This window comes from Trachinotus anak, unplaced genomic scaffold, assembly GCF_046630095.1.
Source record: "Trachinotus anak isolate AG129_WGS33_773 ecotype Australia unplaced genomic scaffold, CSIRO_AGI_Tana_v1 ptg000023l, whole genome shotgun sequence".
NCBI lineage: Eukaryota > Metazoa > Chordata > Actinopteri > Carangiformes > Carangidae > Trachinotus > Trachinotus anak.
Window position 1 is genome coordinate 4,851,001 of NW_027273874.1, and position 24,967 is coordinate 4,875,967.

The following is a 24,967-nucleotide window of genomic DNA, read 5'->3' on the forward strand; positions in this document are numbered from 1 at the left end:
ATGCATAAAGAACTGTAAATCACTGGCACCTCCACCTAAGAAAAATTAGCTTTACATAGGCCCACAGGCTCTAGTGCAAGTAATGTATGTGTATTTACTCAGTCAAATTCCATCAAAGTGAAGAAATACTGACTGATCACTTGAGAACACTACCATTGATAAGGACTCTCCCTCAAAGCCATTTCTGCAATAGGGATGCTAATTATCTATTGGGGAATCTTTATCTTTAAAAAATGTTCCCATCATGAGCTTTACATGGACCCAGTGGATTAACCTCAAACATTGCAGAAGCCAAATGTGTGTGTGTGTGAATTAATGAATTCAGAGAGAATTCATTAAGGCCCAAGAAACTTCTGTAATATTGATAAGAGACTTGAAATAACCAAGAAACAGAGAAAGAAAACCAAGTTTGAAAATCATCTCAATCGTAGCCATTTCTGGTACAGGATATATTTTTTTTATAAGGAAACTGATCTATATAAAAATAAAAAAGTCAAACTGTAAAGCTCTGAAAGGTCACCACTGTGCATCATCAGTCTTTAAAGATGACTTCGTAAATGGTTTAATTATGATGGATCATGTACACTCAGGACCCTCATCATGACTAGTGACTCTGACATTTGTATGCATGCCTGTAGGTAAACTTGTAGTGTCATTTTTGAGTCATGGGGCATTACATAATATCTGAAACAGGGTCTACTGAAAAAAGTCCTTTGGACTTCAAGCTTTGTACTTGTTTCAGACAGGGGCAGACAATAAACAGGCCTCATTTCCAGCTGGCAATTATCAGCAGAATTGTCACTGGCAGATTTTATCAGCTGAAGTTAACAAGCTAATTAAGCTAATGTTAGAAGCGCCACAAATTGGTTGGAAACCTGTCTGTGGTTGGCTGTGTAGCTGTATCACTTCAAAAACAAGAACACAAAAAAAGTAATAAATATGTAGCACCTGGTGGCTACATGATGCAGATGCATATCCCAGGGCAAAAGTTAGCATCCTCACCAGCTTATTATCCATATAGAAGATGAGGAAATAATAAACAGAATTATTATTGTATTGCAGTCTAAAGGCACTAAACAATAGGAATCACACTCTACGATAAGGAAAAGTTATGCTGTCATTTACATTTCAATGCAGGATTTATACTCTATTGTTCATATTTTTAAGCAGTACGTGACAGTACATAACCTGTAACATCACAGCATAATGTATAATGGAACATTTAATATCACGGGTAGTAAATACCCATGTTTAACTGTACGAATTGTACAGTAATGTGCCTAATTATGTCACATTCCCTATTGATATTTTACTGGCAAACATGCTCACAAAATCCTACCAGTAGGCCTGTTGGGACACGGCTAGAATTGGGGTCCCTGAGGGCCTGAACACTGCTTACTCACGGACATCTGAGAACCCTTCTCAGTGAAAAGAGCAGGCGTATATAAGCCACTGAGGAAAAACCACTCCCGACAGACTGCGAAGAAAACATCCAGGAGATCACAAATTTGCAAGTGAGGCAATGGAGTTCAGGGCTTTGCTTCTGCTGATCCTCCCTGGATTCTTGTTTGTGGAGCCAGGGTTTGGACAGAGAGGTGACATGGACATTAGTGAGGCTAATAATAAGTTGATAAAGAATTTGCAGGACAAACTGAAAGATATAGAAAGACAGCAGAATGATGTTGACGCTCTGGAGGCCAGGCTCAATGAGACTGTGGACGAGCTGACGAGACAGAAAGATGAACTGAAAACACTGAAGAAAGAGAATGAAGGTACAAGATTATATCTGAATTATTACCACGTATATTGCCATCCAAAATGTTATAATCATTAATAATCATTTTTTTCTAAACTTGTACAGACCTGCAAATGAGACTGAACGCCTCAGAGGGGGAGATTGATAAGCTCAAAGAGAGTAGGGGTAAAGGTAAGACAAACCGTGTTTACTCACACTTTCTCTGTGTTAAAGTTTGTGTATGACCAGAGATCAATATTTTACACCAGGAAATTTTATATTATGTGATCATACTGATATAAGCCTAATTTCTATAAAAGTGGGAGGGATCCCTAAAACAGAAAAGATGTGTTATTGAAGTATCTATCAAGATAAAGCCGTGAAGAATCATAAAATCCACTGTCTGTGAGTGTTCATTTCTAAATTTAAAGAGCTTTTTGATGCTAATCAAGGGTTCAGTGATGGTGGTTATCATTCATTACTCTGTCATTGACTTACATCTTTCACGTTAACATTTACATTTTTCTTCACGACTGTCTGCCCACAGCTGCTCCTCAGATTGCATTCTCGGCCTCTTTGGCAAACTTTGGTGAGATTTACAGAGGACCCTGCACTGACAAGACCTTAGTTTTTAAAAGGATCTTCTCGAACACCGGCAATGCTTACGATCAAAATACAGGTAATGTTCGGTCTTACACTGTCTTCAGGATGCTTAGAATATTATTCTTTTTATTATTATTATCATTTATTTAATTAATTATTTTTTCAATTTATAAGTCACAGAACATTGTACATGTAGAACTACTTTTAAGCAGATTTTTCTTTAAATGAAGTACTGTTCTTCTTTGGCTGAAAGCCTACTTTTTGACACCTAATGGCTATAAAACTCAAGCATGTGCTTCTGGTATTTCAAACAAGATCAAACAAGGTAAAAGAATTTACTGATAGCACATGACTTGGGTCTCTAGTGTTTCCTTGTACTGATTGTAGCGCTAACAGGAAATTAAAGCTGCACTAATCAATATTTCTACATTCACAAATGATAAAATGTTTTATTGTAGTGTAAATTGGGTGACAAAAGCAGACAATTATCACCTGACCCTGATGTTCACTACAGTTTTACGGAGCATTGTGTCATTTTAGATCATTGTTTTGGTTTTCCAACTCACAACTCTGCTGAACTGGTGAACAAAGAGGAGCATTTAACAACTCAAGGGCCAGATATTTCCCTAGAGTTAGTAAAAACCAAAATGTATTAGACTTAATTAATGATGCTTCAAGTAGAAATTGATATAGTGTCACTGGTTGAGTCTCACTTAAATTGTTAAGGCCAGCCAATCATTATTTTTGTAACACTGGATTTATAGTCAAAAAACCTATCATTGTACGCATCCCAGTTCAAATAACTTATAGCCACTTTACAGCCAATTAATTAATAAACTTTTGTGTTTCCTGTTAGCTAATTCTGAAAAGCCATAATTGTTTGCCCCCAAAGTAACTTCTCTCTCAGAAGAATTAGAGAAATAAACCTCAGATCTGCTTGTGATTTCAGTGATTCATCTTGCATCTGGTTGTCTTTGTTCTGTTGCAGGAATCTTCACCGCACCAGTGAATGGACTCTACTACTTTAGCTTCAGTACCTATGGCTACAACACTCACATAATGGGGGCCGTGTTAATGAAGAATACTGTCCGTCAAATTTCAACCTATGATTTCCCTTCAGTTGACGGCACAGACAGCAGCAGTAACGCTGTTGTTCTGCAGCTGGCTGCTGACGATGAGGTGTACATGGAACTGTGGGATAACGGCAGAGTGTACGATAATCTGAATGGACACACAACCTTCAGTGGTTTTCTCCTCTTCCCAGTGTAGATGATCAGACACAATATATTTGCATTGTGGTTCTACACTAAAACTTCAATGGTTAAAAATATTCAATACATTTTTTAATTCTTTGGTAAATTTTATCGAAAGTATGTATGTGTAAACCATCAAAATAATTAATACAAACAATAAACTCCTCCCTCCTGTCTATTTTCCTTTCCCTCATGACTTTGTCTGCACCTTCTGCAATGACAAGTGTGTCCTCCCACCAAAAGTATGGCAACTATGAACACAAGTGGGGCAGTTCCCTCCTGTGTTCATAGTTGGTTATTACAGTCATGAGTGTAAAGCAGTTTTTATTCTGTTTTGTTAAGGAGTTAATTATCACTCCACCCCTAACTAAAACTTAAACAATTTCATTATAGCACATTTTGAATACATCACAGTTCAGTTGAATTTATTGCACCAATAGATACACTAAAAATTCATACCCTACATTTGGCATGCCTAAAAGTTCAGTTCATATACAATGTAAGATACATTTATCTTAAACAAATTGCAAGACATGATATTGTACATACGTATCCTTCCCTTGTCTACAATGGAAGACTGTTTGCAAAATTACAAAAATACCATTGTTATTAACATGCAACCTCAAATTCAGCATTGTCAAACCTTAAAAAACAATTTGTGACTTATTGTGTCACACCATGTCTTACAAACGGAAATGCAGTGGCAAACACAGCAGAGATGCTCGTATGTCATTGTTTGGCCCAGGCATCTTGCCCATGTTCTCCCATCTCTGTGTGGTGGGATCATAACGATGGACCATTTTAGTATCACTGTAGTCCTCCTGGCTGTATCCACCCAGAATATAAAACTTCCCCTCCATAACTACACTTCCTGCTCCAACATGTGGCACTTTTAGATATGTGAAGGCAGTCCAGCAATCAGCTGCTGGATTGTACACCTCGCAGGCTAGCTGGTCAACAATGGTGTTGTTTCTATCTGTGGTGATTCCACCTGCTACATAAAGACAGTCACCCAGGGTCTCCATGCAGTGATGAGCCCGAGGTGCAGTCATGTTTGACAGATAGATGCTCCCTGTCTCTGGATGGTAAAGAAACATGGATGCAAGACATCGGTAGTCGCTGTTCAGCCCTCCTGAGATGAAGATCTGTCCTTGTAAAACTTTTGCCACATGCCCACTTATAGGCAGATCCATGGGCCAGGTGAAGCTGAAAGAGAAGATTTTAATATATCTTAACATAAACCTATACATTGTTTATTCTGAGACAGTTTGTCAAACAAGACCATACACTGTATAGCAACTGAGAAGTGTTATTTGTAATATAAACCTGCATAATTCAATGTTATTATGTAGCCAGTAGCCAAAAATCTGGTGAATGAGCCAGTATCTGAGAAGCATGAATAAAACAGCTGATGTCAATCAGCTAATGCAAGTTCTGCCTGAACTAACACTATGTTCCATAAAGCTTAACATTTTCAAAATCTATTTTGGAGAAAAATACTGAGTATTGAACTGGTCAAATCTGTTTTGTCAACTAAGGTTTTTCAGTCATCACTGGAACCTCTGCATCATATGACTATTCCTCAGCAATTTCTTGCATTGGATTTTGCTGCTTACATACCCACTCAGCTGATTGTAATTGGCTACACTATCTAGGTTAGTCTCAAGCAAAATGACTATCCTTTCCCACATACCTCCAAGAGTTTGCAGTGGGGCAGTATCGTTCCACACTATCAATATACTCAGGGTCACAGTGTCCACCGATGGCATATATCTTTCCATCCAGCACAACCACAGAGAAAGAGCATCTCTTCTCCTGCATTTCAGCCAGGATCTCCCAGCTGTTTTGATGGGGGTCATACCTACAGATGTGGTGACAAATATGTGAAACACTGATACATATGTATAAAAATGTTCATGAATTGTCTTGAATGACCCAAGATTTCCCTGTCTCACCTGTAAACAGAATTCAGGGTGTCACCAATTCCATAATATTTCTTGCCCCCAAACACATACAGTTGGCCATTGAGCACCGCCACCTCATGACTGAACCTTGCTGGCTCTGGCATTTCTCCTAACTTTCTCCACTCCATGGCCTTTTTTATACCTGTATGGTTCCTCAAGGAATTCCCAAACCAGAGTTCTTTGCTGATGCCGCGGTTACTCAGATCTTCAGAAATCTGGTCACCTCCAATCAGGACCAGACTTTCTTTTGGCAGATAGATGCGGCACTGACTCTGGGGTGCAGTCTCATTGGAGCAGAAGTCCTCAAAAACTGCTTCATAGAGCTCAACCAGGCTGTGATCTGACCACATATTCAGAGACTGGACCTCTTTGAATTCCTTAAACGTCATCAGGGGAAAGTGGATAGTTTTCATCAATTCTTTAGCAAGTTTAAGCCTTATCTTGGGCTTAGCTAGAATCCATGCCACCACTGCTTTGAATACGACAAGCTCAGATGAAACACAGAGTGAGTGACTGTTCAGGTACTTAAGGAGATGTTTGGCTGGCAGGTCCTTGAATTTTAAAGTGCATGCTACCTTTTGGAATTGTCGCAAGACGAAATCGTCCGCAACTTCAAGAAGCTTTGCCATCTCATAAGCCTCAGCAAAAGATGCAACATCCAGGCAGGAGTGGGGATTAATTTCTTGTTGCAGGAAGTTAAGGCACATGGAGAGGGCAGGTTGGTACTGGAGTTGTAGAGCAGTGCTGGTGAGCTCAAAGACAGACCTCCAGCTGAGGGGCAGAGCCCCGCTGTAGGAACAGCTGATCAGAACCTCCAGCTCTGATGCCAAGTGGAAGGGGAGAGTCACACAAGTCTGATGGGACTCCCTCATGCCCAGGGTGAACATACCACGGAAATAGTCACTACTTGCAGCTAGGATGACTCTGTGGACTAGACAGAGAATGGTGATGAGTAAACAGCCTCTGTCAGCCCAACTAACATCCAGTGTTCAACATATATATACATATAGTCTCACTTTACATATTCTTTGGTCTATGTAAGTCATTAATGATGATTCCTCCTCACGGTTTCAGGGAAAAACTAAGTGCTTCATAATTGCTCATAATGGCATTATCCACACTAAAATCTTATCAGGTCTTCCTTGGCCAATGATCTAATGTTCCACCAAATTTAATTCAAGCTCTTTTAAACTCTTGACTTGCAAATAATCCTGTAATGTGATCTTCGATAGAGAAGCTATAAAAGAGTGATGATCTAATGTTGTTGGTAAGTCCAGCTATCTCTAGACAGAGCTTACTCATTATGATGAAAGAGATGGATTGTGATTCTGTTTGAAGTTTCATGTAGTACCTTCTGGAAGGCAAAGAAATATGACAAGACATATATGAAACACTATATAAATTAATTGATTGGTGGTCTACTCACCATGAAGCAACTCTCCAATGGCTTCCAAAATCACATCACAGCCTACCCTGTCCATCCACAGCTGTTTGATGGACTGAAGACTGATCATCATTTGTTCTTCAGCAGAGATCCTTTCTTCTTTCTTCTGCCCCCCAGTTTTTGTGGACTCTTCCTCTGTGCAGAGATCCAGCACCCTTGGGGCGCCAAGTGTTTTAGCTGCAGACTTTACCTGTTCCATGGTGTCCTTGTTCAGACAAGATACAAGTCCAGAGTAGGCAAACTCCACAACTGCCTCTAATCCAACATGATCCACCTCTGAACCCAGAGACACTGACCACATGTTGATTCCAACACATGTACCATCATCTTTTCTTCCATCAACTCTATCATTTTCTATATTGCCTCTACTCAGACTTTCCCAGATAAGGGAGCTAACAGCAGCCAGGACAGGGGAGTGTACATGGACACTCTTCCCATCTTCTGTGCTCAAATTTAGGTCAGTGAGAATGGAAGACTCCCTAAACTCTTTCAAAGTGCGGAAAATATCCGTGGGATAACCATCTTTACAGTAAATCTTTACCACATCTTCATTACAATCCACATCTTCATAGATTGAATATTCAGTGTCCTCGTCATCTGTAGAGTCTTGCTCTTCCCCTTGAAACTTATCGTCATGAGTTGTGCAAGAGTCTGCAACTGTTTCTTCCTCCTCTGTAGGCTTCTCACTCTCATCTTCCTCTTCATGTCTTTCCTCAGAATTCCAAGCTCCCAGGATGTTTTCTTCATTCTTTATTTTCTCAGACTTGAAGCTTTCGTCCTCAGATTCTATCCAGTCAGAATCCTCACTTTTGGATTTGCCTGAATCTGAAACATTGTCTTCCTCTTTTGTTGTTATATCTTCTTGTGCTGCACTCTCTTGGTTTTGATAAGAATGCTCATTCTCATTTCGTCTTTCGCTCATGTGTTCTCTAAACTGCACTCTAAGGTCATAATGCCCAACTTGCTCCTGGTCTGGTTGTTCATCTTTCCCATCATCTTCCTCCTCTACCTGCTCTTCTTCCAACACTTCCCTCACTTCCTCTTCATACACCTCCTCATTCATCTTAATCTCTATCTCTTCCTTCCATTCTCCCTCTTCCTCCCATTGCTCTGATTCCGTCACCCCTCTCTCTGTCTCAACCATCACCTCATTCTCACTAACCTCCCCCCTAACCCCAATCCCAACAATTTCTCCTTGTGCCACCTCCTTCCCCTCCTCATTTTCCACTTCCTCATTCTCCTTCACCTCACTATCAAACTCATTTTCTACCATTTTCTTCCCCTCCTCTTGTTCCTCTACTTCCTTCACTTCCCTCTCATCCTCCTCCTTTACCTTCTCGTTCATTTTAACCTCCCTCTCTACCTCCTTTTCTTTCATTTCCCCTCCTTCCTCCAGTTCCTCTGCTTCCTTTACCTCCTTCTCCTCCACGTCCTCCCTCTTTACCTTCTTCTTCTCCACTTCCTTCTCTTCATTTCTTTCCACCATGACTTCTGCTTCTGTCACCTCTCTCTTCTTCTCTGAATCTACCTCCTTGTGTTCCTTAACATTATTCTCTCTCTGATTTTCTCCTTCTTCCTTCTCTTCCTCTGTTTTGTGCACGTCCTTCGCCTTGTCCTTTTCCTCCTCATCCCCGTTTGCTTTCCTCTTTACCTTATCCCCCTCTCTTTCCTCCTCTTGTTCACTCTCTTCCTCTATCTCTTCCTCTTCTTCTCCCTTCCAACCTGCTTCATTTTCCTCCCTTCCTTCCTCTTCGCTCACATCCTCTTCCTCACTGTCCACATCCTCCTTTTCTGGCTCATCATCCTCCTCTTCTTCATCCTCCTCATTCACCTCCACTTTTGCCCAACGACTCACCCTCTCCCTCAATTTTCTCCTCCTTTTCTCCTCCATCTCTTTCTTCCATTCATCCCACTCCTTCTGATGGCATGGATTAGCTACTGCCATACTGTCCACTATAACTTTAATCTCTACTAATCCTTACAATCCCTCCTTTCCTAAACACTCAACACATTAACACCTCTTGAATGCCAAAATATTGTTGGTCACTTACTCTTATGAGCAAGACTGCACAGAGAAAATCATGTATGTCCAATGGTAGTCCACTGTATGGATGTTGCTGTTATTGTTGCAAGCAGCTCTACCTCTTATCCTGTCTGCAGACACCAGCTGTGTTGTCTGTTTGTTGCTCTCCTGCCTCTCTCTCTCTCTCTCTCCTGTATATGAACGTTTGACAGTGGCACAAGTGCCCACGATTCCTGATATAACCAAACATGCTGCTATACAGTGTAATATATCACGAGGTAACTGAAATTCTACACTGTTTGGGGTGTCAGCCTGAGGCCTAACAAAGGGTTATTAGGGATTTATGCACTAAGTTTTGGATATATTTGTACTATATCACTACAATATTGTTAGGTTGTTTTGTTACTTTTCATTTGTTTCATCAATTTGTTATTATTACCTTTTTTGTTGTTATGTTGTTTGTTATTATTTTTATGTTTTTAATGATTTAGCATTGCACTCTAATGCTGTAGTGATCATGGTTTACAGTTCTTAAATTTATACTGTAAATATTTGGCCCAAGCAAGAAATAAATAAGAGAATAATCTAGACCTGGAGGCAGCTGATTCTCTGCCCACATGAATATTTGTACCAAGACATCTTGGGGGCCTTGGCAGGCATCTTTATTCAGGACCATATGACTCGAGGATCAGTATTAAATGCCTAGAGGGTCATCAGTGGGATCACATTGCTCCTCCACAGCCAAACACAGTGGTATCTGGGTCAAGTATCGAGAGGCATGAGAGTAAATAGGAGGCAGAAGGGCCAACAAAACATAATTTATACTTGTCGGCTTTTGTGCGGACACAGAACGCAAACAGCTGGGTCACACTGTAACCTTGACTTGAAAAATAGCTTCATGGGTCACAAGCAGGCAGCTGACAATAGAACCTCACAAATATGCCCTCTCCTTGTATTACCATATTGTTAGAAATGACAACTGTTTTGGGATGCTTTTGCTATTCATAAATTCAATACTAAGTTTGTTTAAAGTCCTTCCAAAGTTCTAACTAGGAAACATTTGTCTGATCACAATAGGAAGTCACTGTAGCATCTCAAACTGAACATAAGTGCCAAAAATTAAAGTTAGGCCTTTAGCATTGTGATAAAATATTGTATTCATGCAGTTCAAAATATGCTAATCCAACTGACGCTTTAATCATTTAGTCCATTTTGTGATATGATGTATATTGTGCTATCTTTGTGAAGCAAAATTTAAATTCTTCCAAGTTTAGCTAATGTTTTGTGAATGAGCCACACAACAGCTACACCAAGCAGTTTCTCGGTGTTAACATTTTAATAACGACTAATCTCTACGGAAAATCTAGTTAGTGATGTGTAAATCTCAGAGGTCAAGCTCCTGAACCAGCTTGCACTCAGCCAGCCTTTCAATTATACTGAAATGACTTTGTTCATTCACTCTGACACTGTTCATGGTAGCTGATAGAGGTGGCTAGGAGCAGTTAATATTTCTAATATTGACTGGAAAAATATGTTGATTCATTTTTTTTTTTTTTTTTATGTCATTTCTGTAAGATGACTTACACCAACTTTTACAGCTATGTCTATCTCATCCATTTCTCTCTCACCATTTTTCTGTCACTAGCTAATTATCTAACTAGCTGCATAAGAAAATTATGTCCCCATTCTTCATCTGGATATGAGCTGCAGTTCAGAGACACTTGAGCAGGGCTGTCACTTTCAACCCCGATTAAAGGTCTTTTCTCCTCAACGTCAGGGCAATCTTGCCTCACAAATCTGCTAAGATCACTGGCGGAACACCACGCAGACTGAATTCCTATTGAAATTCTATCTACTGAAATGCTTTGAAGTTCAAACACTCTGAGTGGGTGTGCTGGAAATGAAACTGGTGGGCAACATCTCGCTTTAAAACACACTCCCACCTGAGGACACAATAACTCTGGTCTTTCACAGCCACTCACGTGTAAGGGATCACACACACATACTCACATGCACAAACACACACATACCTAATGTAGCCTACATACACACAGGGAGGATTAAACAAGCAGACAAGTGAGTCAGGCTCTTATTCAAACCTACGCAATAAGAGAAGTTGAATGCATTCAAATAAACTCAAAACTTCAGCTAAATATTTTACATTTTGAAACATGAGGTAAAGCAGTTCTCTCCAGATTGAATGCATGTGTTGTGTGTAGGCATTGAAATGTGTATAAGCTGCTTTCAGCTAATACATTTACCCACAGAAGGCTGTCTTAGAGCACGTATGCCCTTTTTTAGGGACAGGCTGAAAAAGCTCTTTTCGAGCATTAACCGGTACACATTTCAAAAATAAAATGAATTATATTCTATCTTGCAAAGAACTTTTCTGTAAATGCTGAGACCAGATTTCCATTACCAAGTTAAGCATCATATAACACAGCAGATGTGCAGATGTGGCTCTATCTTCACCTACAGCGAGTGTTTGGCGCTGGGCAGCAGCTCACAGTCTACTTATGAAAAGTCTGTTTCCTCCGCAGTCCTGATTGTTACCATGACGACGCACACAGTGAGAGGAGCAGTGAAGAGCGCTAACCTCGTTATGGGACCCTCCCCCTCAGGCTCTTTCCTCAAGTGCAGCAGACACTGCTGGGACATGAGGCTTAAATCCTTCTTCTTAACATCAGTAGAAGCAGTGGAATTGCAAGAACAGGTATTGTCTCCAATGTTAAAGCATCCACTCCTTTTCTGTAAAACTGTATGAAGACTTCAAATCTTAAAATGAAAGACTTAAAGGAATAGTTCAACATTTTTGGAAAGCACAAGCTGGCTAATTAACATATCTCTTGTTTTCTTAACCCTTATTTTTGGTTTTGTCCGTGATTATGTTGTTACAACCCCTAAAAAAAACACAACTTGTTGTTTTTACTCTGCTGGTATACAAAACAAGAAGCTTTTTTTTGTCAAAATACAATCTAGTTTTATTGAACTTCTATGGCTCAATGAAATAGAGGTGAACATACACATGGAAATATAATTTAACATGTAAGACAGGCAATACAACTAGCCGGGAGAGAAAAAGGTCTTAAACATTAATCAAATTAGCTCACACAGTACAACCTGATGTTACTTTAGAAACAAACATTTCTCTACAGGGATGCAAGCAACTTCCATGTGGTGTGAAAAAAAATAATAATCATGGCTTCAAAGACATTCAAAAACAACATAACATTAAACATACAGTACAAAGAAGCCACGGCAAAATGGCTTTTTCCAGTTATTTCAGCTTGAAATAAGCAGCATGACTGATTGTCAAGCTCACTTTTCTTCTCAAATAATAATCCATAAACTTAGACGTAACATAGATATTATTTAACATGATAGTAATGTTTGAACTGTAAGACTGAGAAATAGTTTTAAGTGTTTAAATTGCTTTAACATAATTAAGTTCCACTAAAGCTTGTTTTATTTTGAGGTCAGCTTATTTTACTAAAAATATACAAGTGTAGTCAGGAGGAGAAGAAGAAGAAGAAGAAGAAGAAGAAGAAGAAGAAGAAGAAGAAGAAGTAGGATCCACCTGTTTTTAAATCGGTCTGCAACAGGTAAAATAATACATGTAATCCCTTCATTAAAATAACAGATGTACTGTAGATCATACATGACGGGAGCTATATCAGATCTCTCCTGCTATTGCTTCTTAAATTGGGTCACGCTCTATTTTAGAACCATAACTCCCTGCATTCATAAAGTAAATTCATCAGAGAGAAAAGGGGCCAAGAAGGTGACGACAGTGCCAAGGACATAGTAGACGTTCTTTTACAGCAGTTGAGATGCTGCAGTAGGTAGGAGCAGGGGTATTGCATAGTTCAGCAGCATCGCCTTTTACATGTTTTCCTACTGAGACTGTTATTTTCCTTTTTGAATGTACCTGCGCAGCCCTGAAACCACCCACCCCCCCACCCCCCCCCTCGCACTCACATATCGCTCCTGTGGTTCGTTAGAATAAGGAGCAAGATGAGAGGTCTATTTTTACAAACGAGGGGGTGAGGAAGTGAGACGGAAGGTGAGATTGTATGAGGCAGAAGCAAGCAGTGAGTCTCTGTTGTTTCCATCGTGAGCAGAATCTGGATGTAAACGCACCGAGAGTGGTTTTAACAGGTGCAGCATGAACAACTTAAATATTTGAACCTGTGTCTTTTTGGTTTTAGTGGAGCCCAATGGCCAACACTGCCTCCCCGAAGAAAAAAAAAAAAAACAGGATGTTTAAACTCCTTCCAAAATGTAATTTAATATTTTCTGGAGGGAATAAAAACATCAGAATTGAATATTTCTAAAATATGCAGGGCTGCGTCTGTTAGATCTTTTAGTTTTCTAAAAGATCCAATACATCTTTGTGCTATCCACTACATGTCAAGATTTTTTGAATTCAGCTATTCAAATACAGAAATGTTGGGTCAAGCGCTGGCCCACGGCAGGAGGAAAGACACGATAACAATGACGAGGGAGAGGGAGAGGGGCAGCGAGAGGAGGAGGATAAGAGGAAGAGAGAGGGATGACGGCCACAGAGACATCAGCTTGGAGCCTCGGGGCAGTTCGACCGGACTCTTCTGTCTCTCCATGTTTGGCCGGCAGATGATCAGTGGCCTGACCTGTGATATGCTCTCCTGAAAGACAGGAAGGACGGAGAAGACTTGATTAAATGTAGGCTGAATACACATATTGTTTATTTTCTTTTATGAAAATAATTTTTAAAAAATCCTCTGACTTATGTATACTGTTGTATTTGGTCCACTTAGGTCCATCACTTAATATTTCAATCAATAAACTAAGCCCTTTAAGGTGCTGTGACAAACATGTTTCATGAATTTCCCTTTGCATTTGTGGGCGCACTGCTGCATGCCTTGGCACATTACTGCCATCCAGTGTTGATCTGAGTGAAAACGCAGCAGGACTGTGCATTGCATCACTGACATGCTCACACAGGATAAAAATAAAAAGGGGACCCACTCATAAAAACACTGCTCTACAGCAATTCTAGCGGTAAAAAAAAAAAAAAAAAACTCACAGGGTACTTTTAATGATCCCACCTGTCTGATTCTGATGCAAATATGCCAATAAACGTATGTTTATTTTACACTTCATTTAAACGAATAATACCCAACCATTTCTCCCTACTTCATGCTTTTCTCTGGAAGCACTGAAGCACTTGTTAATTGCAGTGCTAAGACAGATCTCACTCTCGCTCTTACACCCGTATCAACACGAGAATTTCAATTAAGCAAACAGGGAACTCTGTGGATTTAAACTAGAAAGACTGAGTTTCTTCTCAAGACTCTGTGTTTTTGTTGAAATGGAGGTAAAGTACAACAAAGTCAGACTTTACATTACTGTGTGTATTTTTATTTTTTGGTTGTTTTTTTTTTTTTTTTTTACCTCCAGTATGGTTCTGCTGTGTGCTCTATCAGGACTGAGCCTGAGGTTCCAGCGATGGGATCTGTGACTCCTCCCACCGTCGTCTTCACTCTCTGTGGTGTCTTGCCGCGCTACCCGTGGACGCTTGCGCCTCCGCGAGCTGATTCGCTGGAGAGAACCCGGCTCCTGGAGTCTGAACCAATCAGGTGAAAGGCGCAAGGTAAGACAATGAAAAAGGGAAGAGCTACAAGCAAAGGTAGTGTCTGTCTGTGCACGTCAAACCTGCAATCTGTATCCTCGATGTCAGCATCTGCATCGCTCTCCCCCTGAGGGTCAGATAATACACACTCCTCCTGCAGAGGAAAGAAGCATAAAATACACAATGTGTAATTAATTAAAAACAAAAAAGACCCTAAAGAAAAAAGACAAATATACCGATAATATGCTAGAAGCTGTTACGTTAAGACAAATATTTTCCTTTTGGGAAAAAAAATTGAAAGCCCTTTTGCAACACAGCCTCCGCATCCACTCTAGAAGGGACTTTTATTTTGCAGTTGTTGGATGAAACACCAAGCAGCCCCAGTGAATCATCAGCGACCGCCACTATTTGTAAACCAAAAACAACACTTGACGATGGCATTTGTCTGTGGGACTGTTCTCGTGCGTCACTTTATATTACCACCATTATTATTATCATGCATGAATCAGCTAACACATCTACACATGACTAATGAGCTCAGAGGTTTTTCATCTGGCTGTTTCCTATGTTCCGATTTTACTCAGCGCCTCACAGGACTTAGCCTGGCTCCAAAGCTGATCACTAATTCACTATTCTCCACATAAAACTGTCCAGGTAGCTTTAGTCATACTGATATCCATCATTATTTTATTTTATTTAGTTAAATTTCTATGACTGCTTGTGTTTAGTCTACATTTGAGAAGTTTGGCTTGGTAGTTTTAGGGAATAAAAACATGTTTATATTCCTTAAAATATGATATTTTGAATAATTAAGTATAATTATGTTAGTGGAAAAACATCTTCTGTGTAAGTATTAGTCGTACACGGTGTTGTATCTGCGGACACACGCAGGTGAGGCTCTTCAGTGTCTCAAGCAGGTATACTGTGTGCACACGTGGGCTCACACTCACACTTTACCTCGGTGCCGTATCCCTCAGAGTACCTGGTTATCATTACTCTGTTTTTTCCACAGTGTTCACACAGCAGCGTGTCCTGAGAACAAGAGAGAGCGAGAAGAGAGCAGAGACTGACTGACTGATTCTGACTGACTTCAGCGCATATGAACTGGCACCTTTAAAACAGCCCCTTTTAAAAGATACAGTAAGAGAAAAAAACACACACACACACACACACACACACACACACAAACAGCAGCAGCAGAGATCGGGGGGTCAGGAGGAAGTTAAAGCCACGTATTCGGAGCACAATTACAGATGAAGAAACACTTTGTGATCTGAGCAGGTTGAGCGATGGCCGCAGACACTTAAGTGGGAAGACTGAGCACTCACCGGCGTAGGCGTGTGTGCTTCTGAATAAAGTGTACAGGGACCGGCCTCGCACAGACACACTACATCTACCTCTACACAACTCGCCCCCATCTGAGACAGAGAGACAAAGAGAGACAGGATAAACAACCATGATGATCTGTGAGCTGACTTCCTGCGTTTGAAGCATCTTGTTGCTTTTGTCGTGACGCTTTGAAGGACGCGAACCCATACGATGTGTAACAGTTATCATGTAGATTGAAGCTAAAGATGAACAGGTGTTAAATATCACCAGCTTAAGTTTTAATATCCTGAAACCCTGTCAGTGGCTCAGTGATGAGATTTCTGGATTTGAACCTTTTCCACCTACTCGCATTTTAAACTGCACAGAAGTGGAGGACGGCAGACTGGCAGCGCCAGACATTTGAGCTATGGGTGCTGATGAATACATGTGATTCAGACAAAGAAGTAAATAACACCAGAGCTGTATTTACAGAATTTCACAGTGTTACATTACCACATTATCCATTATTCAGTTGGATATATGGTTTCATCACTGCTATACACTATTTATTGTTATTGTAGCAATGCAACCTTGTGTCGATTACAGGCCACAAAATGTGATACTAGGCGCACTTTAATTCTCACACATTTTCGTGAGCTCTATGCAGGAAACAGGTATAAATAAACAGCTTCACCTCACAGTCATTGTCAGACGTCTCTCCGGAGGAAAAGAGGCCGTGGGAGTCAGATTCCCTCCGCAGCATGACCTCTGACCTGGCTCACAGTCTCACATAGACCTGTTAGGACACATACACAGCACGTCACATCACATTTGCAGCAGCATCCAGTGAGGTGCTCTCTGAAATTGCAGTTTATTGATTTTCCTTTGTATTGTGTCATGGAGATTGGATAATATTCCTCTGTCCAAATTAATTACATGAAGCAAGTTGTAATTTCAAACTCTAAAATAAATATTTATTTTGGACTTTGGAGTTTTGCCAGATGTAAATCATAATACTTTGTTCTATTAAACATAAATATGATTATTTTAAATGTGATTTTGCCTAAATTTGCCATATCTTTATATATATATATATATATATGTCGATATCAGAAAAATATGTGATGCTACTTTCTTATTAGCACACTTAATAAATAAAGGGCTTCAGTTATTAGGCATCATTAAGAGCAAAAAAACCATTTGTTACAACTTATAAACCCTTTAGAAAAGGTGCCCTATTGAAAAGTGGTTGCAAATAGTGTTAATTATATTGTGATATTGATTTTTACCACATGGCCAAGCTTCGTGGACTGTAAGTACATACTCGTAAGTGTAGCTACATATGAAAACATCATCTCTGTTTTGTTGCTATGCACAGTACAGTACAGTCAGTCAAAGCCACAGCTGATTTACAAGCTGAATATAGATCTTACTGAATAAAATACAAGTAAAAAAATCACTGAACTAGGACTTTTTGGATTCCAGTGTTATTCACAGTAGTTTAAAGTAACTGAGCCACAGCCTATTTCAAGAGGCTTTATGTTTCAATGATCATATTGGCTTAATATTCCTACAATTTCCATAGTAATACATTTTTTCCTGACGTGTGGAGGATTAAAATCAGTGCTGGGCCAATATTTGTATTTTTCCTTCCAGTGAATCAGTGAAGAAATGAGAGTTTTCACACGGAAAATAAAGTGTGCACATGATGCTGTATAAAGCAGGGGGGGGGGGGGGGGGGTCGTGCCATCAGAGATTTGTCATTACAGCACCTCACTGTAACATCTGCTCAGCAGTGCCCGCACTCCCATTACGTAATAGCCTACGACAGTCAATGTTAGTGCCGGACAACTTTTCACATAAAGATGTGACGGGAAAAGACGCCGTCAACATTACGAGACTGTGTCGCTCAAACGCATCCAATTGTTCCCCCGCAAACATTCATGGAACTAATTTAACCCATGATCATAATAATGATTATAATAATAATAATAATAATAATAATAAAAGAACAGAGTGGACCCATCTTACCTCAGACGCATCCTGTCCGGGAACATGGAATAAAGCCCGTGGAAGGTGGACGGGGTTTGGTGTTTAGAGGATGAGCAGGGGGACGCGGCGGGGCTTCTCATTGTGGCGCTGCTGGTGAGTGTTTGACATTGTGGCGAATCCTCTGTGTGACGTCAGCCCCGGCGACGGCAGGCGGCTACAGTCCGGGGGAGCGCGCACTCGCCGGGAAGCCGAGTGTTCCCAAAACACCGCGGGAGCGCGGAAAGCGGCGGGAGGGACTTCCGTTTCAAGACCTTCTAAATAAAAGCCGCAAAGAGAAGCGCCCACCGGCCACTGCACAGGCCTACTGAATACAGCCTGCAGTTGTAAAACTATAAAATCAAAGCTGAGCTGAACTGAATCAAGCCCAAATGATCATTTGAGCATGGTTTATAGCCTACATGCATGTATTACATCTGTCTCTGATTTAAAAAAATAATAGATGCAAAAAATAAATCCAGAATGTCTTCTTTATTTTCATATCCATCTGTTTTTATTCAATATGCTATTAGGCTCATAAAAGCACATTATGAGTAAGTTATTATGATCTCCATACATTCATTATATGTTAGTGTGTATGACTATCATGCTACATTTCATATAAATTGTCAGTTAAAGGGGTGATAAGTCAGACTTCAACTCTTCAAACAAGAGGAAAATCTTGTCTGTTGTCTTTATCATGGCTGTTGAGATGGTTGGGACTTGGGTCCAAATTTTCAGATAGCTCAAAAATGTTGACAGGCAACAGGCCTGAAACTTTCAGGGACCCTGGAGTTCTTCACACCCTTTTAGAAAAGACTTCTCGTTTATCTTATTTCATCTTTATTCTTCAGATCATTCTACCTCTAGCTGGATTCCCACCCTGGTATGTGATCTGCAAGTGGTTTTGGGAACCCACCAATGATCAGATACAAAGGAGGTATCCCACGCTCAGACAACTGCAAATCATGACTGCCACTCCATTGTTGCAGTGACTGTGTGGTGTACCAGTATGTAATTGTCTTTCAGGAAATTAGATGTTTAGTTGGCTGGGGGAAAGTTGTGCACATTCAAAGGTGTGAATTGAGCAGTTTAAATTGAATTCAGAGTTTTCCTCAAAGCACAGTTGAGCTCATCTTTTACAATGCATTCAAGACTTTCTTGGCCCAAAGGTACAACTATAGCATCACAATAAGTCATCATTCATATAAGCATCATTAAATGAGAAAAAAATTAATCTAATGTCCTAACCCATGTGGACATTACAAAAATCCCTTTTGTTGATAGGATTTATAAGTATGAAAGTCACAGCTCAAAATGACCTTCACATGACAAAATTCAACCTCTGGTTCCTGAGCCTAACAACTTAAAACTGTTAATATTCTCCAAGCAAACTGGGAGCGATTACACCTAATGTTTTCCCTGATCTTAATCTTGCTCTGTCAAGGCCCTGAGAGAGTTGAGATACATTCAGTAGTCATGCAGGGACACAGAGAAACGGATGAAAGGAGATGCACACATTTGTATATAAAACCACACACACACACAGAAACTTGGAAGTTCCAAGGCAGTTTCATCAAAGGAAAACACCCGGATATTGTTTGTTCCCATGGGGGAATCTGTCTGTTTCACATGCTCCGCGCCACACCATCACCAAAATATTGTTCCGCCATTACAGCTGAGATTATGACCAGTAATTGGATCTTGGATCAAAACCATTGCAATCATCATTTGCATTTGATTTTTATTAGTCAGGAGATTTTTTAAAAATCCTGTTACTATAGTACAGCTGTAACAATTGTATGATTTTTTTAGAGGTTAAAGTAGAAACTGTAACTATTAAAAAGAGGCATCTAAGTCCTCTTTCATAGCAGGCTGAAAAATGCTGTCGATAAATAACTGTTAAAAAGAGCCTAAGCTTTCCAAATAGAGCTCATTTTGGCCTAAATGTCCCATGAGCCCCACTCCAGCCTCTAAACAGCAGGGCAACTGAATGAGATAAAGCGTAATTAGGGGAGGCCTAATGGCCGAGGGAGGGATCCTCATTATGGCTGCATGTCGACCATGCAAATGACCCCTGTGAACATGTACGGTATGCTGAGTAATGTAGCAGGCACTGCATAAACGGCGTAGACCCTTCAAGACTGATAGATATTTTATCACAATGTTTTTGATTATAATTTGTTTCACTCAGTTATGCCGCAATGTTTTTGCACTTGTGTGTACTCACGCTAATGTTTAACTAGAGAATACTTCTTCCTTTTTAAGATGTTGTTCTGCACTGCTGCTGTCTTTCTCTGTGCTGTGAAATCAGCCTTGTAGAACCATAAAATTCACGAGGAAACTACATCAGCATGCACACTGGAATGCAACATGTCTCATCAAGGTAGCTTTGGTGACAGCAGCTACTATGTGTTGATGTGTTATCCATAGTGTCGCATGTAATTAAAAATAATAATAATAATGCAGGACAGAATTTGGTCAATTGTGCTCTTTTATGCACTCACAGGGGAGAAGGGGAGGCAGAAGAGGAGGGAAGTAACAGATCCTCAGAGGCAGATAGAGAGGTTTGTGTATACACAAGTAGCAATACAAACAGGAGATTAAGGCTTGATAAGGAAATTAAGGGAAAGGGTGCAACTCAAATAAACCAAAACTGATGGACCAACGGACCAATGCACCTCTCTCCCTCTCTCATTTGCTCTCTGAAACTCTCACTCACTGTCATTTACAGAAAGAGAGAGAGAGAGAGAGAGAGAGAGAGAGAGAGAGAGAGGGAGATGAAAGTCAGGGGATAGCTGCAGAGGCACGTCATTTGGATATTCTGGAAGCTCTGCAGAAGAGCGTTCTTTGCATTTTTTTTTTCATCAGAATTGGATGCAGGACTAAACACAACCCTTCAAAAAGCATAAGAAATGCTTCTCTTTGACTGAGGCCGTGGGTCTGTGGCGCACAAGCGGGAGAAGAAAGTCGACCTTTGGATCAAACGCAACAAAACACTGCACCCAAGGCAATTGCAGGTTGCAGTGAAGTGAGAACACCCAGAGGTGGCTCAAAGATTGTGATTTGGTTGTGTGAGTTATGTGCTTCTGTGGTGGACAAGTGAGGCAGAGCATCCACAGACACTCGGCGGGATATACAGAGGTGGCTGACAACTCAGTGATAAGAGGAGACAAGGAACAACTCGAGTTTCATCTGGTCAGATCTGAAAGGGAATTAGGAACAGGAGTGCACTATTTGGAGTCACCTTTTATTGCGTGCACACACAAAAAAAGAAATGATAACCTTGTTTGTCACCGTTTTGCTATTGAGCATCAGGAAAACTTTTTTTTGAGCTACAGACCTCTCTGAAGGACCAATGAAAGAGTCAGATCAAAGCAAGGATAACCCCCTGACATGGGACTTCGACCAGGCCTGGGGTTCAATCCTCAAACCCGCTGCACGTCTTTGCCTCAACACCTTGGATTTCTCCGACCTCTGGGACGAGGAGGACAGTACAGAGGACGAGGGAACCAATTTAATTAATGAATCATCAATGTGTCTCCGAGCTCCTCCAGCACCCCCTCCTCTTCCCCCTCCTCCTCCTCCTCCTCTTGCCCCCGCTTTGCCCTCAGCCTCCCTCAAAGATACAAACATCAAATGTCGCACCTTGAAGCTCCACTGGAGGGAACTACAGAGTTTGGCTCCCCTTCCTCGGATGACCCGCTTTGGGACTCAGACTATTTGGGCCGGCCTTGAGCCTGTCCATTTGGATACAAACCGACTGGAGTACCTGTTTGAGTCTAAGGGCAGTAGCACCTGCTTTAACGTAGCTTCTGTGCGGCAGGTAAGCAACCACAGTTTTATCACATTAGGTCAATGTGTTTGGTTCTACATCCGTTGTCACCACTTTTTCTTGACATGCAAACCTTTGGAGAAATGGTGAGAAAATGTTTGCGGTCAAGTACAATTTTGTCAAATTATGACAAAATATGCAGAAGTGCAGGAGTCCAAACCATATTTTAAACTATATGAAATCTCTTGAATGATGCATCTTGGTACAGATTAATCTTTATTGACTTCTAGTGCAATAAAGGACTCGAAAACATGAGTACAGCTGCAGAAAATTTGACAAATCTTTTTTTCAAACTCTTCCTCAGATAGACTGTCTTGATGAAACTGTCTCATATCCCTCTCTGTATCTGAACACAGAAGCAGCCAACAGTCTCAGTGTTGGGGATGAAGCGAAGTAACATCATAACCATTGCACTGAGCAGCCTGCCCCCTCCTCGCCTCCTCCCGCCTGCTATCTACAGCATGGACAGCAGCGTGCTGGACAGAGAGGACGTTCAGGTACAGTAGAGGTCATGTTCTCTAGAATTTGAGTGTCAGCATTTGATTAACCTCTAAAGTTTTCTTTTGTTGACTATAGGCAGTGATAGAGTAGAGAGTCCCGTTCGAGTTAATCTCTTTTCACTTTCCTTCTGAAACAGCGGCTTCAAGAATTAATCCCAACAGAAGAGGAGCTTGGTCTGATCAAGGATGCCAAGGCCCAGAACCCCCACTCTCAACTGGCCCAGGCCGAGCTCTGCCTCCTCACTTTAGGGGAAATCTCTCACCTGAGCTCCAGGCTTCAGCTGTGGGCCTTCGCTCTGGATTATGACTCCTTAGAGAGGGTAAGTGAACGTGGAAAGTGGCATTGGATTGACAAATGTTTTTTTGCACTGTATCAAATGTATTTTAAAAGAGAGTACGGAAAGATCGATGACTGTGAAATTTACTTTTGGAAATAAAATAAATCTAGGTAGTTCGAAATTTTCTTGACCGCCATGGTGCCACCCAAAAAAGCTCATTAAAAAAATCTACCATCACAATATTGTTTGATTGACAAGTAGACTAATCCCATATGAGGGGGGTAGAAAAACACCACCATAATGACTTCCTATTACTAAAGATGTCGCCAAACTCAAAATAAAACATAGATTTGATGGCTCATCTAGTCAGTAGCTATGTTGTCCTCTAAATGTGTCCCTCCTCCTGACAGGAAATTGCTGAGCCTCTCTTTCATCTGAAGCTGGCCATGGAACAGCTAGCAGCCAGCCAGACCTTTAGATGTATCCTAGCAACCGTGTTAGCCATCGGTAACTTCCTAAATGGATGTAAGGTGGGTGCAGGTGCAGTGTAATCCCAAACTCTTATCATATCCATCCCTAATGCAGTTTTCAGTGTTACTGGGTCTTTATCTTTTCCCTTTCACATTTTAAAATGCCAAGGCTCGTGGTTTTGAGCTGAGTTACCTGGGCAAGCTGTCCCAGGTGAGGGATACACACTCCCGCCAGCCCCTGCTGCACCACGTCTGTGTGCTACTGCTGCAGCTCTACCCACAATCCTCTGATCTCTACTCCGACATCAGTGCTGTTACTAAAGCTGGCAAGGTGTGTTGTTGAGTGCTGAGTGTCTATGTCATGCTTTCATTTGAGTCTGGATTATTTGGATGAGACAAAAACCATGAGAGTCCATACCTTGTCAAAACTGGAACTAAAACTACAATTGTTCCATTTCCATTCATGTTAATCAACTCAAAATTAAGCAATAATCCACCGTGAAGCCGCTTCAAAATGCACAAACGTCTTTTTCTCATCTTTTCAGTGCGATTACTCCCAAGTCCAGTCTAACCTTTCTCAGCTAGAGGCCCTGTGCAAAGCGTCATGGGAGCAGCTGAAGGCACTGGACAAGGCTGAGGAAAAGAGGAAAGGAGGAAAAGGGGAGAAGAGGAGGGGAGGGGCAGGAGATGAGTCCCTGGCCCCGGAAGGTTCGCTCCGTCACCGGCTGCCGAAGATTTTGAAAGAGTTTGAGGAGAGGCTGAAGGTCCTCAGAGCTGTACACCGTCGTGTTATAAACAGGTTATTTAATACAATTAATACAATGAAATAGAATCAAAATGACTTCCCAAATTGTAAAAGTGTCACAAAGCCAACTGTTAGTGTAGCCAACATTAATGCATTTGTAAAACTTTCCTTTTTCCTCTTAATTTTTGTTTCTCCAGGTTCCACTCTTTCCTCTTATTTCTAGGCTACTCCCGAGCTATGGTGAGAGACACCAGAGCAGAGGACTTCTGTAAAACCATCAGTAACTTTTCTCTGGAGTACAGGACCACACGGCAGGGCATCCTGCTGCAGAGAGAGCGGGAACGACAGAAAAGCGGAGCAGAAAGCCCGGGCCCCAACACTCCCATAGGCAGGAGGAAACGTCAGCAAACTCCCGCACAGGTTTTCATTTAAAAATGCTTTTTACGATGATTCCACACAAAATTAAGGGAAAGAATTATGTATTATATCATCGCTCAGATTTTAACTGAGTACCTGCTGATTCACCAGGAGAGCGAGAGAAGTGAGGAGCAGTGTAAACTGGAGGAGGTGCTGAAAACACCTGAGTCCAGCTTGAGGCTGGATGCCACTCTGCCTCGAAACCGCAGGAGAACAGCTGACATCCAAGGTGCTTGATGTGATCAACACGTTCTTGAGCGAAATCACAAACTGCTTGTCTTGATCTATGTTCCCTCCTCCTTTTACACTGAACCATATTTGTTTACTTCTCAGGTGCAGTCTCCCGGAACTTGAAGTGGTGACCCTGCGGGTATACTTTGAAAAGCCATTCCATCACTGAGTCACTGGCGCGGCGGAACGAAACGGTGACATTGTTGTCACAGTAACTGTTTCGCAGCGTTGTTGAGCAATATGGAAATGGACAGGCGGCTAACATATCATATTCATTTTTCATTATGCTTTTGTGAAGATGCTTTAAAATATGCTTTGAATATATCAAACTCCTACAAACATTTGTGTGTGTGTTTGCTTTAAAGAAAGACAGCAAAATGTAAATTAAAATGTGTTAAAAAAACAAAAATAAATAAAAAATATGCCACCAAAAAAAAAAAAAAAAAAAGAAGAAAATCCTAAGGGTATTATCATAAGCACTTTTTCGAATTTAAGCCTCAAAATATGATGAATTGTGATGCT

The 24,967-nt window shown here is 40.9% G+C and overlaps 4 protein-coding genes across 7 annotated transcripts; 2 read left to right on the forward strand and 2 right to left on the reverse strand.

Moving 5' to 3' along the window:
• Positions 1–45: 45 nt before the first annotated feature.
• LOC139606807 (complement C1q tumor necrosis factor-related protein 3-like) lies at positions 46–3,769 on the forward strand. Its single transcript, XM_071459157.1, has 4 exons — positions 46–1,772; positions 1,862–1,927; positions 2,283–2,414; positions 3,327–3,769. The coding sequence occupies exons 1-4, from the start codon at positions 1,523–1,525 to the stop codon at positions 3,605–3,607; spliced, it is 729 nt and encodes a 242-aa protein (XP_071315258.1). The 5' UTR covers positions 46–1,522; the 3' UTR covers positions 3,608–3,769.
• A 230-nt stretch (positions 3,770–3,999) lies between these two features.
• On the reverse strand, positions 4,000–9,450 carry LOC139606804 (uncharacterized). The gene is made up of 4 exons (XM_071459154.1): positions 6,982–9,450; positions 5,547–6,486; positions 5,285–5,452; positions 4,000–4,797 (listed from the first exon to the last, which is right to left on the reverse strand). Exons 1-4 carry the CDS (start codon positions 8,942–8,944, stop codon positions 4,275–4,277), a joined length of 3,594 nt encoding a protein of 1,197 aa, XP_071315255.1. The 5' UTR covers positions 8,945–9,450; the 3' UTR covers positions 4,000–4,274.
• Positions 9,451–11,976: 2,526 nt separating this feature from the next.
• On the reverse strand, positions 11,977–18,127 carry LOC139607280 (uncharacterized). 2 transcript variants are annotated; one of them, XM_071460014.1, is made up of 7 exons: positions 17,973–18,127; positions 16,636–16,737; positions 15,962–16,051; positions 15,591–15,665; positions 14,717–14,787; positions 14,456–14,627; positions 11,977–13,686 (listed from the first exon to the last, which is right to left on the reverse strand). In XM_071460014.1, exons 2-7 carry the CDS (start codon positions 16,702–16,704, stop codon positions 13,477–13,479), a joined length of 687 nt encoding a protein of 228 aa, XP_071316115.1. In that variant the 5' UTR covers positions 16,705–16,737; positions 17,973–18,127; the 3' UTR covers positions 11,977–13,476. The 2 variants fall into 2 exon arrangements, with proteins under 2 accessions (XP_071316115.1, XP_071316116.1); XM_071460015.1 differs by having other exon boundaries at positions 16,641–16,737; positions 17,973–18,123.
• Positions 13,585–24,832, forward strand: LOC139607276 (FH1/FH2 domain-containing protein 1). Of its 3 annotated transcripts, none has more exons than XM_071460010.1 (11): positions 13,585–13,723; positions 14,488–14,654; positions 15,646–15,773; positions 22,161–22,301; positions 22,442–22,624; positions 22,993–23,112; positions 23,222–23,383; positions 23,598–23,851; positions 23,995–24,217; positions 24,326–24,443; positions 24,548–24,825. In XM_071460010.1, the coding sequence occupies exons 4-11, from the start codon at positions 22,188–22,190 to the stop codon at positions 24,574–24,576; spliced, it is 1,203 nt and encodes a 400-aa protein (XP_071316111.1). In that variant the 5' UTR covers positions 13,585–13,723; positions 14,488–14,654; positions 15,646–15,773; positions 22,161–22,187; the 3' UTR covers positions 24,577–24,825. The 3 variants fall into 3 exon arrangements, with proteins under 3 accessions (XP_071316111.1, XP_071316110.1, XP_071316109.1); XM_071460009.1 differs by having other exon boundaries at positions 13,597–13,723; positions 14,462–14,654; XM_071460008.1 differs by lacking the exons at positions 13,585–13,723; positions 14,488–14,654; positions 15,646–15,773 and adding an exon at positions 20,568–21,795 and having other exon boundaries at positions 24,548–24,832.
• Positions 24,833–24,967: the final 135 nt, after the last annotated feature.